This window comes from Prinia subflava, chromosome 8, assembly GCF_021018805.1.
Source record: "Prinia subflava isolate CZ2003 ecotype Zambia chromosome 8, Cam_Psub_1.2, whole genome shotgun sequence".
Taxonomy (NCBI): Eukaryota; Metazoa; Chordata; class Aves; order Passeriformes; family Cisticolidae; genus Prinia; species Prinia subflava.
In genome coordinates this window covers 8,732,850-8,748,708 of record NC_086254.1, presented here as the reverse complement: position 1 = coordinate 8,748,708, position 15,859 = coordinate 8,732,850, and the positions used below count along the sequence as shown (strand labels likewise).

Below are 15,859 nucleotides of genomic sequence, written 5' to 3'. Positions count from 1 at the left end.
TTTATTCATGATTAGTTTTTATGTTATTTCTAGCACTAACTTCTGTGTAACCTCACTTTCTTCCCTGATTTTTTCACTTTGCTATTCAGGTAAGACTGAAAACATCACTCAAATGATTCTCTTACAGGAAAGTTACATTCAGTTATCATTAACTCGAGCTTGGTCTTGCCTGAAGACATTTAGAAAACTTGTAAATTCAGGAAAAACAATTGAAAAGTGAAACATTTACTTGAATAGCCTAAAGGTGTAGCTCCAAGGGCAGAATCCAGTATTCAGAATAAAAATTTAATGAGATGGGAGATTCAAGCTAAGAAATATCATTACATCTGGCCTGTAAAGCTCACCAAGGTTATTTTATGGAGCACTACAAAGTGTTAGTAGTTTAAATCAACTTTGGTCTTTCTCTACAACATTGTAGTAACCACTGAGTTAAAACACTGCAGAACAAAATATTTTGAATATTATTGAATATTTACCATCAAAAACAGGGATCAGGGAACAATTTCTCTTCTTTCTCTCTTTCTGTTGATTTTTCTATCCAAACACAGCACTGCAAAAAAAAGGGATATTCAAAAGAACAATTGACTCGTTGATTTTTATCTTTTATTATGAGCTAATACCAGGATGACATTCAAATGTCAGATGGCACAATTAAGACAGTCTTGGTAGGAATTATTCCAGCATTCCCAAAATTACAATTTAGTACACGAATGGCGTCAAATGTATGCATCACTCCCACAGAGAAAAATGATGGAATTCTGAATATCTTATACCAGAATAGTTTCTGCATCAAATGGGAAAAAGAAAAACTGCTGGTAAAACAGCTGACCTAGAAATCTTTTCTGATAACGACCTGCAGAACAAAATATTTCCCTATTTAACATCTAGTAAAAAAAAATATGACTTTTGTTCAAGTTTAAGATTTAATACTTTTTATATGGTTAGCCACAACAGGTATTAACCTCAGTTTTACTATATTTTTGTAATGCTACAAAAATCCTATAAAATCAAATTATAGTGAATTTTTCAGTGATTATAATTAAAAAAGCGCAGCTTGTACAAAATAAAAAAAATAAGATTCTATACTCTAATGAAAAATTTAAGACATTTTTAAATGAACAAAAGAAAGCACTTGTTAAGCTCTCCAATATTCAATGCATTCTGCACTTATCTGAAATAGCCAGACAGGAGCTAGAACTCCACTCCCCTTAGTTCACAACTAGTAATTTGACACTATTATATATATATATAGAGGATCTATGTCTGATATTTTTACAAATAAATACAGGATAAACCATATTGCATAGTGTGTGCTTGCTGTCTGAGTCACACTCCCAAAGTTTCACAGTTATGGTAGGGAATTCAACTTACAATCTACGGGCTGAAACGTTGCCAGTACATGGAATTTCCTTGGAAAACTGATGGGTTTGGGTTTGGAATTGATCAGTGAACTCAGACAAACAACTCTTGCCATTCTTGCCAGCCATTAAAACCAATTCCTCTGGACAATTCTATCCAGCCAAGCAAAAAGCAACTGGTAGCTGTAACTAGGACCAAGAGAGATCTCACTTAAAAAGTTCTTTTGTTGTTTTTAACCAAGTTCCTTTATCCACAGTGAGTGTCAGGGAAGTGCAGGTGCAAACAGTGCAAACACTCCTGAGCACCTGGATTTTGGTTCCACAAAATCACCAACTCAACAATGGCAATCTTCCAGTAAGGGAACTGGATTTTCCTGCTCAAACTAAAAGGAAAAAAACTGATTTTTCAACAAAAGGCGTATCAGGAAGTTAAAAAAACCCAAAACAACTTATTTTTGTTCAATCATAACCATTTTTTTGTGTTGGTTCTTTGCTAGCATCAAGGTGTCGCTGAATCCTTCTGCCTTGCAGTTTTAGCAAAGAGCTGTTGATTGGATTCAATGCTTACGGAGAGTTTTATGGCTTGGATCCTATGGCTCAAAAAGATTCAGTATCCACAGAGTAAGCAGAATCTAGAATAAAAAAATCCCTACTGTTGTGAAACGCCAGAAGTCGACTTTGCACAGTTTGACTAAAAGATAATGCAACGTGTGGCAGGCAAAAAGTGACAGGACTTGTACGCAGCTGCATGATCATCTCCACACACACGCACACACCATCCACACTCTAACCCTAGGGTAAAGCTCTGCAGATATGAACCCTTTCACCAGCTATGTTCATGGAAATGCTTTCTCTTTAAGGCAGGAAGTATTTAAAGTAAGGTAAAGTTTTACCTTTATTTTATTCTTTGTACCTGTAAGTCAGTTGTACAGAACGTGACAATTTTAAAAACATAAATAGTGTCCTTAAGAATGTGTTTGCTAAATTAAAGTTTTGCTAAAGTTCTGACCCACTGTGGAAGACATTCACTGAAAGGCCATTGAACGCTTTTCTCATACAATCAGCAAATTTATTGCCCCAGCATAGAAAAAAAATGTTGATAAATTTAGAAATGTATAATGGCAGGGAACTACCATAAGCAAACTTTCATTATTAATAATAATAATAATAATAATTTAAAAAATCCTCAAATTCTTACCCACTGGTTACAAAAATATTTATTTCCTTATACTCTGGAGGATTTCTCTGTGTTTCCTGTGGTACTTCCTAGAGATTTCTGTTCACCTGGTGTTGTGCTCACTGTTGATCTCTCTGTGGGTAAGAATCTGAGCTGCCCAGCTGAGGACCAGCGTGTACAAAAGTGAATTTCCCGGTGAAATGTCTGCTGAGGACAGGCATGAAATAAGCAGGACGTGTGTGAGCCCATGGCTTCCAGTTAAGCCTAGAACATAGCAGCACTGCTGTTTGATTAGATCCATTTGTCTTGGCAGGAACAAACAGGGAATTCGGCTGGGGAAGCAGTTCTGTCCCACCCCACACTGCCAGGCTGGTCAGTGAGTGATTCATTTATTGATTGGTTGGTTCATGAGGAGGAGAATCAGAACCAGAGCCTTGAACTTTCTTCACAGCAACCAATTAAGTTTGCCTTTTTCATTTTGGGATACTTTCCATAATGAGCTGAATCAAAAAATCTATTTGAAAAATATATATTTTATATATATATATATATATAAAAAAACCTCATCATGTTTTGAATGTGAAACACCAATTAGGTTTAGCTTTCCTCTGATTCCACCCCATTGTAGGAAACCGCTTAACGAAGCTTGCATGCTAATTACCCCTCAGCTGCAAGCCTGCAGGCATTCCAAACTCTGCCTAGTGAAAGGGCCAACCCTCCTCGACACATTCAGACTACACCAGTGATTCTGAAGCAACATCCTGCCCCTTAATACTGTCAGTTTCGAGCTCTCAAAGCTGAAAGATCCTTGATAAGGTGAGAAGATGTCACTGGAATCAGTAAGATGATGTGCCTAGAGTTCTGCAATACCATTTGCTAAAGTTTCTTTTTGTTTATGCACCATTGATTGACAGGAAGAAAAAAAAAAATCCGTTTTTCTCTTTGCTTTCCGAGTCTCTGTGTGCAATGACCGATTCTTTGATACTGTCACTTTTTCAAAGTAAACCAAGCGAGCCCTCAGGTTTCAGCTTCGGGGGGGCTGCTGTCCGCTCTGGGTTTGCACCGCGGGGCTGCCAGCAGTGGAGCTGTCATAGGTTCATGCGCAGGTGCTCGGGCCGTTTGGAGATCATGGGGAAAGCCTGTTTCTTGTAGGGCCCCGAGTTGGGCTGTCGGATGGGGAGCGGAGCTGACGCCTCTCCACACACGGTCACGTCCATCTGCTCCATCCCGCCGGTCTCCATCGGGTATTCCACGGGGGGCTGCGGGGTGGACGCGCCGGCTGAAGCTCCTCTGCCCCAGAACTCGCCAGGGGAAAACTTGACTGGGCTTTAAAACAAAAATACAAAAATCAGAGATGGACACGGACACAGCACCAAGGTACTGCCCTCACTCTGCAGGACACTCCACTCAAAGGCCTCTGGAGAAGCAATTCTCATTCCTCCTTCCTCTTCCAGGAGTCTGAGAAATTTCCATGTCTGGCTTCTACCACAATTCTTGTAAAATTCTCTCATTTTGAGGTGATTGCAGGAGGGTTTTTCTGTACTAACACGATTCTTTAGTGCTTGGGATGTTCTGAAACAGTTTTAGCTGTATCAAAATCACCACTCTGAGGCTGTATCAGCACTGAAAAGCAACAAATTAGAACTTCATGTGCTGCCCAACACCACAGATCTGTCTTTAATAATGTGGTTTATAAAACAGAATCACTCCTAATGGAAGTGCTGGGCTTACTCAGAAGCAAGGCTGCATTTTTTATTTCTACTGCTTTGTCAAAAAGTGTATTACAAAAAAAAGAAAAAGAAGATAAAGTACCTGACTGGTGTCCTAGGGCTACCTATGAATCTGCGAGGTGATCGAATTTTTGGTTCAAAAGAAAATTTCTCTTTTACGCTTTCAAGTACAGATGGAGCCACATAGGTAAAACCCTGCAAAACAGGAAAAAAAAGGCACTGCAACTCACAGGCACGGGCTGCATTCAGCATCACTTGTGCAGTTATTTATTGAATTACAGGATTATTAACTATAGGTTATTTATAGGAGAATTAAAAAAGAGTTAGTGTAGACAAAAGAACCCTTACTCACTCCTTGAAGCAAACAGTGGGACTTGAGGGAGTTGCTACACTCCTGGTATTTCTCAGATCACAGATTCCCACAGGCACACTCAATTTAATGAATTTTGCACTGCTGCCTGTGCACGGCTGTGGAAGCAATGCCCTGTGCAGGGCTCACAGTGCCACTCTGGATCAGAACGTGACATTCCACAGGGGCAGCACACTTTGTTGGCTACTGTGTACAGAAAGTGTCAGCAATAACCAAAGTGTTCTCAAAGCTTTTAAACATCCCAGACCTGTTACAGGATTTGGGTTTAGCTATGAGAGTTTGCTTCAAGGAGTCAGTGGAATGAATTTAGCTGAAATGCCCCCAATTTCCAGCAGCAAACCGACTCCTCACTCACCAGAAAGACCTGGTTGGCACTTTCACTGAGAGTTGAGTCATCTGGGCTATCAACAGGTGTCTGACGTGTAAACTTTGAATCAAACTGGCTCACATCCTCTTCAGATTGCTTTGCAAAAACAAAATGATTAAGGGTTTATATTACAGATATCAACCAAATGGCTCAGCGGTGAGCAGTGCAGCCTCTGGATGGACTTCATTCCATGGGTTTTTGGCAGAGCTCTGCTGGAGGAAAACCCTGGAGTGGTGTCGGAATCCTGTCGCTGCCAGTGGGAGGTCACTATGGGCACTGACACTGAGAAATAAAGGCAAGGGGGAGGGGCAAAAATTATGGATCAAAAAGGAACATAAATTAAAAAGATGCCTTAAAAAAAATTTCTCAAATTACAAACAAAAACTTTTAGAAATACAATGCTAGTTTCCTGCAAGTTCAGCCCTTGTCACAACCAGTACAGAACAGTTGCAACTATTTCATTTTTGGAGGCCTCTCCAGATAGTTCTGTCCCATTTTTGCAGATACAGAAGTGTTTATAGTCTGAGGGACAGAGGACAACTCTGGAATAAGTGATTATGAAGAATATTGTTTCATTTGCTCAAAGAACAACAGTAATTCTAAAATCCCTTTTTTACTCCCACGAGTCTCTGGAAAGGCAGCAGGTTTTCATTTGTGCAGCCTGCATGCAACCATGGAAGCACAAGTGGAAAAACCCTCTGGTTTACACAAGAAACTTCCATAAAATTACTACTAACAGAAAAACCCAAAACCACCTTCAGATAAAGATTTGGAAATATCAGTCTTGAATCTTTCTGAATTTCATTCCAAAGGGTGAGGGGAAAAAGGTCTGGAGTCCCCATGCTGTGGAATGCTTGGCATTAGTGATGCTTAAGCCAGTTTTAAGTGAGAATTTTAGTAGCTGGGAATTATAGAGGTGGCAATACCCACAGCTGCTGGAGCTGACTGTACCCAGAGGAAAAAACAGACAGCATCCAAATAAGATGGGATAATAAAAACTTGTTCATCACATCAGTGGTTTGAGGTAAAACTACTGCTTATAAGGCATAAAATGTAAAGATTAATAAGCAACCAGAAAACGCTTAATTAGGTGATTTCATTTACTTTTGCTTAGTAACTCCATCTAGTTGAAACTAAGTACTGACTTACTGTAGAGGGTTTAGAAGCTGATCTCAGAGTGAACTGCACTTGCAGGTCTGTTTAACCTACGGGTCAGAAGCAGGAGGAATTCAGACTGAAGCAGATCAGATCTGCCAGCTTTAATTGAGAGTAAATCTGCCCCTGAGCTGACACAACTCAAGGAATCAGTGGCACTCCAGTTTGCAAAGTGAATGTTTCTAAGTTTCATTGAGAGCTTTCCTAAAGGCAGACAGGGAATCTCTCCCAGTATTCCCAGTACGTACCAATAAGGGTTTGAAGGGAGGTTCCACCTTGCGTGCCAGCAGCTCGTCCCAGTTGATGTGTCTGAAGAAGGCGTGAGCCTGCAGGGGGGACAGCAGCAGGGTCAGCCCCAGGGCACAAAGTCTGGAGTTTCACCTCTAACAGGTTCTACCCAGACCCTTCCCTGGGCTGTTTCTTTCCAAAATCACATTTGGTTGAGTGCAGGATATTCTGCAGCACTAGCTCGGAGGAGCTGCAAGAGCTGAGAGTTGAGATCACACCTCCAAGTCAGACAACACGTCCCCATTTCCTCGGAAGTGTTAGAAAAAGCCACTTTACATGCAAAATTCCTCTCATTTTCCAACTTTGGAAGTTAAACCATGACAAAACACTGCATTAATGACAAATGATCAGAACTGTGAAATATGGAGGACTCTTGAATACTTGTCAGTGTCACCACAAAAACAAAGACAAGCTGGAATGCCACAGTTCTCCCTTCAAGGAGCTGCACTAATACAAGGTTGGTGAGTTTTTTACATCTGCTGAGAGTATCCTCACCCTTCCAGGGCTGCACAATTAGCACTGTGCAACCACTAGAAAAGATCTACTGCAAGACAGAGCTAAAGAACAGAAGTTATTTTCCAAATTGCAAATTATTGAATAGGCAGACAGCTGCTTTTGTTAAGCTTTAAAGAGTTCAGGTTTGGATGAGTTGTCACATGTGGCTGCCTTTGTGCTCATTACCCTTCAAGACAGACACTCTCCTTCCCTGAGCTACCTTCAAAGCTGTTTTCTTTTCAGTGAGGTAATTTCAGAAGCCTCAAGTTAAGTTCAAGTTACCTGAACTTCTCCAGCATCTCCAGGACCAGCTCCTAGACGTGAGGCAGCATTTCTTTTTAGCAGCTTGATGAGAAATAACATCCAAAAAAGCAGAATTAGTTATGCTGTTATAACCAGGCTAGTTCTGCCATCAATCATCACTTCAATGAGCACCATGCAGAATGAACACAGAACAATCAGAAAATTCTGCATTCAATTGAAAACGGTTGTATTTTCAAGGGAAATCACTTTTTGCACCACTCAGCAAAAAAGTGACTTAATCAGTAACAAATCAAGCTTGAACTGAACAGCCACAGTGGTACCATTATATTTCTATTTTCTACATACATGTGGAGTACAGACAGTCATTAAAATTCTACCTTTTTAAGCAGATCTCTGGCTTCTTGTGTGAGGTAGGGAGGCAAGTTGAGTTTACACTTGAGAATCTTGTCAATTGTTTTCTTTCTGTTCTCCCCAGTGAAAGGAGGCTGGAAAGCACCATTGAAACAGAAGGAAAAACAGGACTTGTTCAGATCTTTAGTTTGTGCACACAGAACTCACTTCAGTCATTTATAAAGCAGGTAAAATTACTGCAAATAGGTAATGTTTGGGTAAAAGCAGCTCGTGTCTGTAGCCAAACTTGAGAGCTGTATTTTGGTTCTTTCTTACTTCCAGTGTGTGAGTATATATATAAAAATATATATTAAAATATATATATATGCAATATCTGTATTTATACATGCAGCTGAGTTAGGGTAGAGGGAAGCAGAAAAGCTACAAAGGGAAATACATGCAATTATAACTGTGCACCTACTGCTCCAGTCAGCATGTCATACATTAATGCCCCCAAACTCCACCAGTCCACAGCACGGTTATGACCACTCCTCATCAAGATTTCAGGGGCCCTATAAGCAGAAAAATCAAAAATATGGAAGTGTTTTAATGAGCTTTATACTAATTGTGACTGCTAGTTTTAAAACAAACCCCCATTTATCAAGTAAAGCTGTCCTAAGTGACTGAACACATGAACCACCAGTTAAAAAAGGCAAAACACAGCCATTACCCCCAGAGCAGAGCAATATTTTGGATTTCATCATGCAGCTCACATGTATTCAATTGTTCCACAGAATGTGTGTGTGACTGTTCCATCGTGAATGGATTCTTTACATAACCCGAAGTCAGTCAGTTTTACATGACCTGAAATTAAATAGATCAAATTTAAGACTTGTCAGAATTTTGCCATTTGTAGAAGTAACACTGAGAAAAATTAGGAATTTTTAACATGGAGGTGTAATTACTGTGAGTTACTTCCACATATGGTCTGACAAAGCAATGCAGCCATAAAATAGAACAAGGTAATCACAGAGAAAACCAAGTGCTGCCACTTGACAAACTACCAAAATGTATTCAAATACAGACAAATGTATTTAAACATGAAGACTGTAGAGCATCATTTAGCTAAAAAAGTAGGTTACTGAATTTTACTGCTTGCTTCAAAATTCAAAGAACGACCTTCAACAAACTGTAAAGTGCTCTGAATAATTCAGCACAAAGACTCAGACTAAGTAAATAAATTGTTTAAGAAAACATGAGAATTCTGTGTGCTACAGATTGCCAGACTAATCAGTGTCACACAGTCACTGGAACAGTGCAATCAGAAACTGAAACTGCTGTCAGTGGGAAGAGGCAGCTGCTGCCTAAGTCACTGCAGCCACAGATTTTTTGGCATCCTACCCAAACTGCCTTTCCTACCATCAGCCATCCCCACTGACTAAAATGTCACAGCTTCTACTTCACAGTGATCCAGCAGGAGAAAAAACAATCCAGAGGGCAGAAAAGGCAAATCAACCACTCAAATCATGCCTGGCTCCATGGAACTGGAGCTTGCTGGGGCCTGTGAAACCAAGGAAGCAGTGCTGGAAGGCAATTAGCTCTGGCAACTCTTCACTTATCCCACGAGTGGTAACAGCCCTGCCACTGTCCTAAGGAGATTCACCTCAAACTGAGGTGCTGTGAGCTTTGGGAGAATTGTTTTCAGATTTCTGGCAGCCTGACTCATGACTAGGGTTCTACCTTGATGATTAAGCATGATATTTTCTGGCTTCAGATCCCGGTAGATGATTCCTTTTTGATGCAAGTGCCCCAGTGCCATTGAGATTTCTGCCAAGTAAAAGCTGAAAAGAAACAAAACCAGACATAATCAATCATGCAGAGCATCTTAAGCAAGTTTCTCACAGTTTTCAACCCTCACACCTGACCACAGCCTCACTGAGCAGCCAGCAGTGGAGCCTCCTCTGCTGTAAGACTGGAGTTCCACCAGCATTGGATAATAATAATTATAATAATAATAACAATAATATATATAAACTGGTGAATACAGCACATGTACACCCTCCCCAAACCCACTGAACTGCTCTTTCACTGCACTCTAAAATGAATGAGTAGTTAAATATAGTTTAAGCACTTGGAAAAAAACACCCAAACCATTAATTTACAAAAATAGCTTCGCTTACCAAGCTGTGTCTTCCATAAATATCCCTTCTCTCTCTAACTGCATAAATAGTTCTCCTCCTGTCATGAGAAAAAATAGATTGTACTCAATTAACAGGATCATTTGAAGTCAGTCAAAAGTCTGTTTTCTAGGAAACTCTAAGCAACAGGTATTTTTGCCTGCTGTACAACAGGCTGTTTCACAAAAAAACAACTGAGCCACTATCCTGTTACCCTCAGGATTCCAGCAACCTGAAGAAATCAACATTTAAAAAACAAGAGCATTTCTGTCCCTGTTTTATGTTGTTACAGCTTGAAAAAAATGTTTCTAATCTGTGTCTGTTTCCCTCACCATGAAATGAAGGTAACACTTTCTTCTGCCACAAAGAACCTGCTAAACTAAACCCTCAGGTAACTCTAGGATTGCACAGAGCACACAAAAATGACAAACCCAGTGCAAGGAAAAGTCTTAAAACCCCTTCTTCTCCTGTACTGCCATGAAAAACTACTATTTTATGTTTCATTCCTCTTTATTGTATGGAATTAGAAAGTTTATTCATGTTCTTGTATGTATTTTTAATACAAACCCGTTTCAGTTTAAGAAGCCGTCATTAATTGGCCTTTTACTTGTAGAGTAAGAACCCCAAATTCTTGATTGTCTAAGAGCCCAAGCAGGAGGTAAAAGAATGTCATATACTGACCACTGAGATACTCAAGGATGAGGTAGAGTTTTCCACCAGTCTGAAAGGCATAAATTAAGTCTACAATGAAGGGATGTTTCACTTCCTCCAGGATATTCCTCTCTGCTTTCGTGTGAGCTGTATCCTTGGCATTCCTTACAATCATTGCCTGCAAAGAGCAGGGATATGTGAGCACAGAACATTCTAAACAAGGCAAACTTTTATGCTGAGTTCATTTCTGAGTTTATGACATTACAACACTACATATGAATCAGCAACAGCATTAAAAATCTACATTTCACCAGGATATCTACACAAGAGGTTTCTTGCAGAAGTTTAAGTCTTTATTTCATAGAATGATGCAATAATTTAGGTTGGAAAGGACCTCCTGACCTATTTAAATGAGCTGCTGAGAACTACCCAGACAGAAAAATTGAAGTTGAATTCTAATTCCAACTGTACTCTGAGTAAAAACTGTATATATCCTAGAACTCATTTTGAGGTATATTAAATCATTAGATAATTCTAAAAGGTAAATGTAGGGATAGATTTATTTTTTTTATTCAGAGAGCAGTGAAATTCAGGTTACCTTTTTAAGAACTTTCATGGCAAATATTTTCCCGGTGTTTGCTCCGGTTACTTTCCGCACTTGGAACACCTAAACAACACCAACACAATGGCAATCACACATTTCAGCTGCAAGAACTGCCACAAGCTCAAAAACAAAGCTGTGCAAGACAGAGAGGGGGAAAATCACCCACGAGCTCCACGGCAAGAGGCAGGGATTGGATGCAGAAGGAGTTTGGGACATCCCCTGCTGCTTCCAGGGATTTGGGTGCCAACCAAGGCAGCTGGGCTTGGTGTGGCAGGCAAGGACACAGGCGCCGCAGAAGATTTCAGAATGTAACGAGAAGGCAGCTAAAGCTCTTCCTCCCCCTCATCCACAACCTTATCCATAGAAATAAGCAAAAAAAGTCCCTCTAAAGTATACAACTCCCCTCTAACTTCAGTAAATTTCTATTCCCCTTTACTAACTACTAAAACCCACCATCCCTTTGTGACGTAGCAAAACCCCTTCAAGTATTTAACCCAAAAATACAAGCTAATAAATCGCCATTTTAACCATCCACCATACTAGTGTCAATGTTTATCTATAACCCAAAAAACTAAAACAAAACTCAGCCACCGTACTATCCTTTAATACCAAGTCACCAACCTTCTACCTAAAAACAACAGCTTGGTTCTACCCCGTTCCACCCCTGCCAGAGGGGACTTTTCAGAGAGGGGGAGATGAGGGCAAAGCCAGGGAGCCCTGGGGGTGTTCTGGGGGTGTTCTGGGGGTGTTCTGGCTGTGTTCTGGCTGTGTTCTGGCTGTGTTCTGGCTGTGTTCTGGCTGTGTTCTGGCTGTGTTCTGGCTGTGTTCTGGCTGTGTTCTGGCTGTGTTCTGGCTGTGTTCTGGCTGTGTTCTGGCTGTGTTCTGGCTGTGTTCTGGCTGTGTTCTGGCTGTGTTCTGGCTGTGTTCTGGCTGTGTTCTGGCTGTGTTCTGGCTGTGTTCTGGGTGTGTTGCTGACCTTGCCGTAGCCGCCCTTGCCCAGCACGCGCAGCAGCTCGAAGCACTCGGGCCGGATCTTCTCGGGGCCTCTGTTCACGCTGGTCTCTGAGATCTCAAACTTCTCACAATGCTCCATCCCACTGCAGAAAGCACAACAAGCCCGTGAGTCCAGCTGAGAGCTGAGCAAGTGACAGCACTGGGAAGGGTCTGTGCCCTAGCAGTGACAGTGGCACACAGGGACAGCTCCCAGCAGCAGAATTATTGTTTAGTGTGTGCAAAGCTGCAGCCTGAACTGAGGTCACCTGCAGATTTTGGGGATTTATTGTATCAAGATTTCCTTCAAACCCCTTCAATTTAATGCACATCTCTGCATTTCACTAGAATTAAGTTTAACCTCAAACTGACTCAGATATTTCTTTGTATTGTTATATCCATATTACAAATATTACTCAAAGGCAAGAGATTTGTTAGGAGAAACAAGGATCAAAAGACAAAGAGCAGCTTTCACCAGAGTTCTTTTTATTATTATTATATTATTTCAAGATACAATTGACAAATTTTAATGTGAAGAAATAGTGAAACATCTAAAAATGGCTCAAAATGGAACAGGATTTTCTATTTACCTTAACAAAGTAACAAAATCAGAAGTTATATGTGGTTGGCATGAATGATACAGAATATTTTCTAGCAGTAACTTACAGGTCATATTGGCCAACTCCTCCATGGTCCATGCTCTCACTTAATTGACCCTGGGGATGAGAAGAAAAAAGATGAATTAGAAAAAGGAGAGCATTAAAAATAAATGCACTGATGTGGTGAACAACTTTTTTAAAGTTTGAAAAGACAAAAGTACAATTTCACACCCCCAAGTCAACTTGAAATACATGAAGGTACTGCAATTTTCCTTAAAATTCCTCTTACACAGAAATGTTTGAGTACTGTGCAAATTAGAGCAATAATGCAGATAATGTGCACAGATGATCTGGGACTCATCTGCACTAGAAACAAACAATCTGCTGAGGAGCTTTTATTGTTTTAGATTGGTAAGTCAAATCCCAATCGTGATGAAAGAATTCAGCTTTACTCTGATGTTAAACACATTTCCTGACTAATAATCAGTACTGAAGAAGTTCCTGCACTTCAGCATCAGAATTAGTGACCATTAAGAAGTGTGGTTTAATTCTGAAGAGATATTTTCCTCAAAGAATTTTTAACCTGATCCCTTCCCTCTGACTGTGGCTCTACATGGCAAAAGAAGTGCAAAGGCAGCAGACAGCTGGAATGAATGCAAATAGAATGTCAGGGGCAAGCTTCGTCAGACTGTACTGTCACATTCTTATTTTTAAAATACAGACACAAAATAACAACTGTGAGTTCGTGGTGAACAGCCTGGCACCTACAGACTGAATATAAATATATTGAGTGACCTGTGAAATTCAGAGAAGCACAAGAAAAAGAAAACCCACTGACATCTGCAAAAATCAGCCAAGCCAAGGAGTGCATTTTAAAATATTATCCAAGTGAAAACACTAACCAGAGAAAACCTGAATCTTTCAACAGTCTCCAGACCATTTTAATGTTAAAGTTTACAGAGGCTGGTTTATTTTGGGTGATCTAAAGGGGAATTTCACTCTTGGATCCACCTACTAACACCACAGGCAATTAAGGAGTCCAAAAGACCAGGTTTGTTTCCAGCTCAGAGAGCTGCCAGCTCATGTCCTCCTGTTGACATTTATTAGAGAAATCCAGCTTATTGACATGTTTCACAATAAAAGCCACTAAAGCTGCCCTTGACCCCACTCTTAGACGCCAACAAATGAATTTTAAAAAATTCAACCCAGAGAATAAACACCCCTCAGTTCCCAGAGCAACTCCTCCTGTTACCCAATGCTTCTGGCAAAGTTGACTGTGCTGCTCTTGCTCCTGTGAACTTTGGGTTTCATTCTCTGTATTAATTTAACCAAAATTCACTTCATTCTGGTATTTTTTCAGCGTTTCTTCTTTATTTCTCAACACCAAGAAAGGCACTGGGAAGCCACCAGCCCTTCAGTGCATACATTGTTTCGTTTATTACAAACACCTAAATTAATGCTGAGGCTTTTTTGACCATAATAATTAGCACAAACAACCACACGGCTGTTGAGGAAATTCCTTTTAAACAACGCTGCAGATTTTCCAGGGTGGCTGTGCCTACTCAAACCCATGGGCTCCTCCTGGACTCAGAGTTTTTGGGAGATACCAGAAATGTGACCACACACTCCTGAACGTCCCCGTTGCTCATTCCTGGATCTGCACTGCTCTGGCTGCATCCCTGATCCCAGCACACACACCCTGCGGAGATAACTTCACTGGAATGTCGCTCCCCTCACACATTCCTGATGTTCCCCTCCTGCCTTGCTCTTCCTTTCCCGCTGTTGGGTTGTTTTCCTCTCAAGCCCATTCTCACCCTCCTTTATCTGTTTGCCAAAAGGCACCTGAGACCAGCCAGGGTTGCCAACGTCAGTCGTGGCAAGGTTTTAAAATCCACAATGCTTTAATTGTTCCCTGAAACCGAATTACAGGAACACAAAAGAGAACAAACTTTCTTGCCACCTCGCTCAGAACCTGTTCTTGGCAGCATTAACAGGGTGATGCAAGCGACGTTTTCTAAAGCCAAGTGTTTTATTGATTATTGAGGTGACAGACAGAGCTTTCCCTGCAGGCTGAGAAGCTTTCAAGCCTCCGGTTGTCAAACAATGTCTGTGCAGGTTACACGGAGCGTGGGTAACAGAATATCTGCTCATCTCCCCAAGGGAAGCACCCGCAGGGAATCCACAGACAACACGGAAGGGGCTTTTTACAGGAGCACGGATGTTTACATTGGATATTAGGGGGAATTCTGCCCTGGGAGGGTGGGGAGACAGAGAAGCTGTGGCTGCCCCATCCCTGGAAGTGTCCCAGGACAGGGCTTGGAGCAGCCTGGGATAGTGGGAGATGTCCCAGCCCATGGCCTGAGATGATCTTTAAGGTCCATTCCAACCCAAATCGTTCCACAACTCCGTGATCTCAAACACTCCAAGACCGTCATTAATATTTAAAGAGCAGAAAATAAACGCAGTGGCAGTTTGAGCAACAGCAAACAGTTAATATACAAAAAGGTATCAAAAAGCAACAGAAAGTCCAGAAAAATATAACCAGGGATGATGCAATAACATGCCCCTAAAGCTTTGACACGATCTGGATGAACATCACGAGCTGCAAACTGCACATTCGCAGGTGCTCCCGAAAGCACGAGATGCGAACAGCCGCTGACCCGCCTAACGCAGCATTTTAAACCTCTGCTTTTCATTTTGGCGCGAGAGCAGCGACTTTACACGGCTCCAGAAAGATCGGCATTTCTGCACTGACGTTCCGACATGTGACAATAAATAAATAATTTTTTAAAACCCCCCCGCTGCGGCGCTTGTGCCGGGATCCCAACGCCGAAGTTCCGCGGGGAAGAGCTCCGGCGCTGCCCGCAGCCCCGAGCGGCTCCGGGCGCGGATGTACCGGGGCAGCGCGGGCGGCTCGGGCTGTGCCCGGCCACAGCGGCGGCCTCGCCGCGCTCCCGCCGCCGCCTCAGCGCGGCCCCCGCCCGGCCCCGCGGCGCCTCCCGCGCCCTCCCTCCCTCAGGCCCCGCGGCCTCCCTCCCCGGCCCGGCCGCCGCTCTCACCCCCTCCTCCAGCTCCTCGTCTGAGCCCGCGTCCTCGGGCTGGTCCAGGTCGATGTCGAACACTCCCGCCATGGCGCCGCCGCCCCTCGCTGGCTCCGCCGGGTGCCCGGGGCCTGCACCGCCTCATGGGCCCGCGCCCCGCAGCGCCGCCGCGGCCGCCATCACCGGCTGCGCGGCCGCAGCGCGCATGCGCGCCCGCCCCGCCCGGCCCCGCCGCGCCAGCGGCGCCTGCGCACTGCCCGCGG

At 42.3% G+C, this 15,859-nt stretch overlaps 1 protein-coding gene across 3 annotated transcripts; it reads right to left on the bottom strand.

Moving 5' to 3' along the window:
* Nucleotides 1-589: 589 nt before the first annotated feature.
* Nucleotides 590-15,817, bottom strand: RPS6KB1 (ribosomal protein S6 kinase B1). 3 transcript variants are annotated; one of them, XM_063402816.1, is made up of 15 exons: nucleotides 15,615-15,816; nucleotides 12,623-12,672; nucleotides 11,943-12,063; nucleotides 10,961-11,029; nucleotides 10,393-10,540; nucleotides 9,715-9,772; nucleotides 9,275-9,375; nucleotides 8,308-8,398; nucleotides 8,016-8,106; nucleotides 7,582-7,689; nucleotides 7,223-7,285; nucleotides 6,406-6,483; nucleotides 4,991-5,098; nucleotides 4,348-4,460; nucleotides 590-3,861 (listed from the first exon to the last, which is right to left on the bottom strand). In XM_063402816.1, exons 1-15 carry the CDS (start codon nucleotides 15,684-15,686, stop codon nucleotides 3,624-3,626), a joined length of 1,509 nt encoding a protein of 502 aa, XP_063258886.1. In that variant the 5' UTR covers nucleotides 15,687-15,816; the 3' UTR covers nucleotides 590-3,623. The 3 variants fall into 3 exon arrangements, 2 of the variants coding, with proteins under 2 accessions (XP_063258886.1, XP_063258887.1); XM_063402817.1 differs by lacking the exons at nucleotides 590-3,861; nucleotides 4,348-4,460; nucleotides 4,991-5,098 and adding an exon at nucleotides 5,128-5,284 and having other exon boundaries at nucleotides 15,615-15,817; XR_010081070.1 differs by lacking the exons at nucleotides 590-3,861; nucleotides 4,348-4,460; nucleotides 4,991-5,098; nucleotides 6,406-6,483 and having other exon boundaries at nucleotides 7,222-7,285; nucleotides 8,012-8,106; nucleotides 15,615-15,817.
* Nucleotides 15,818-15,859: the final 42 nt, after the last annotated feature.

What these genes read in the sequence shown, in the direction of transcription:
- RPS6KB1 (XM_063402816.1), bottom strand. Translation starts at nt 15,686, where the DNA reads ATGGCGGGAGTGTTCGACATCGACCTGGACCAGCCCGAGGACGCGGGC. An exon ending in GGAGTTGGCCAATATGACCT is followed by an intron (nt 12,064 to 12,622) that starts GTAAGTTACTGC and finishes TGCTTTCTGCAG; the next exon opens with TGGGATGGAGCATTGTGAGA. An exon ending in AGCCCTAGGACACCAGTCAG is followed by an intron (nt 3,862 to 4,347) that starts GTACTTTATCTT and finishes TTTGTTTTAAAG; the next exon opens with CCCAGTCAAGTTTTCCCCTG.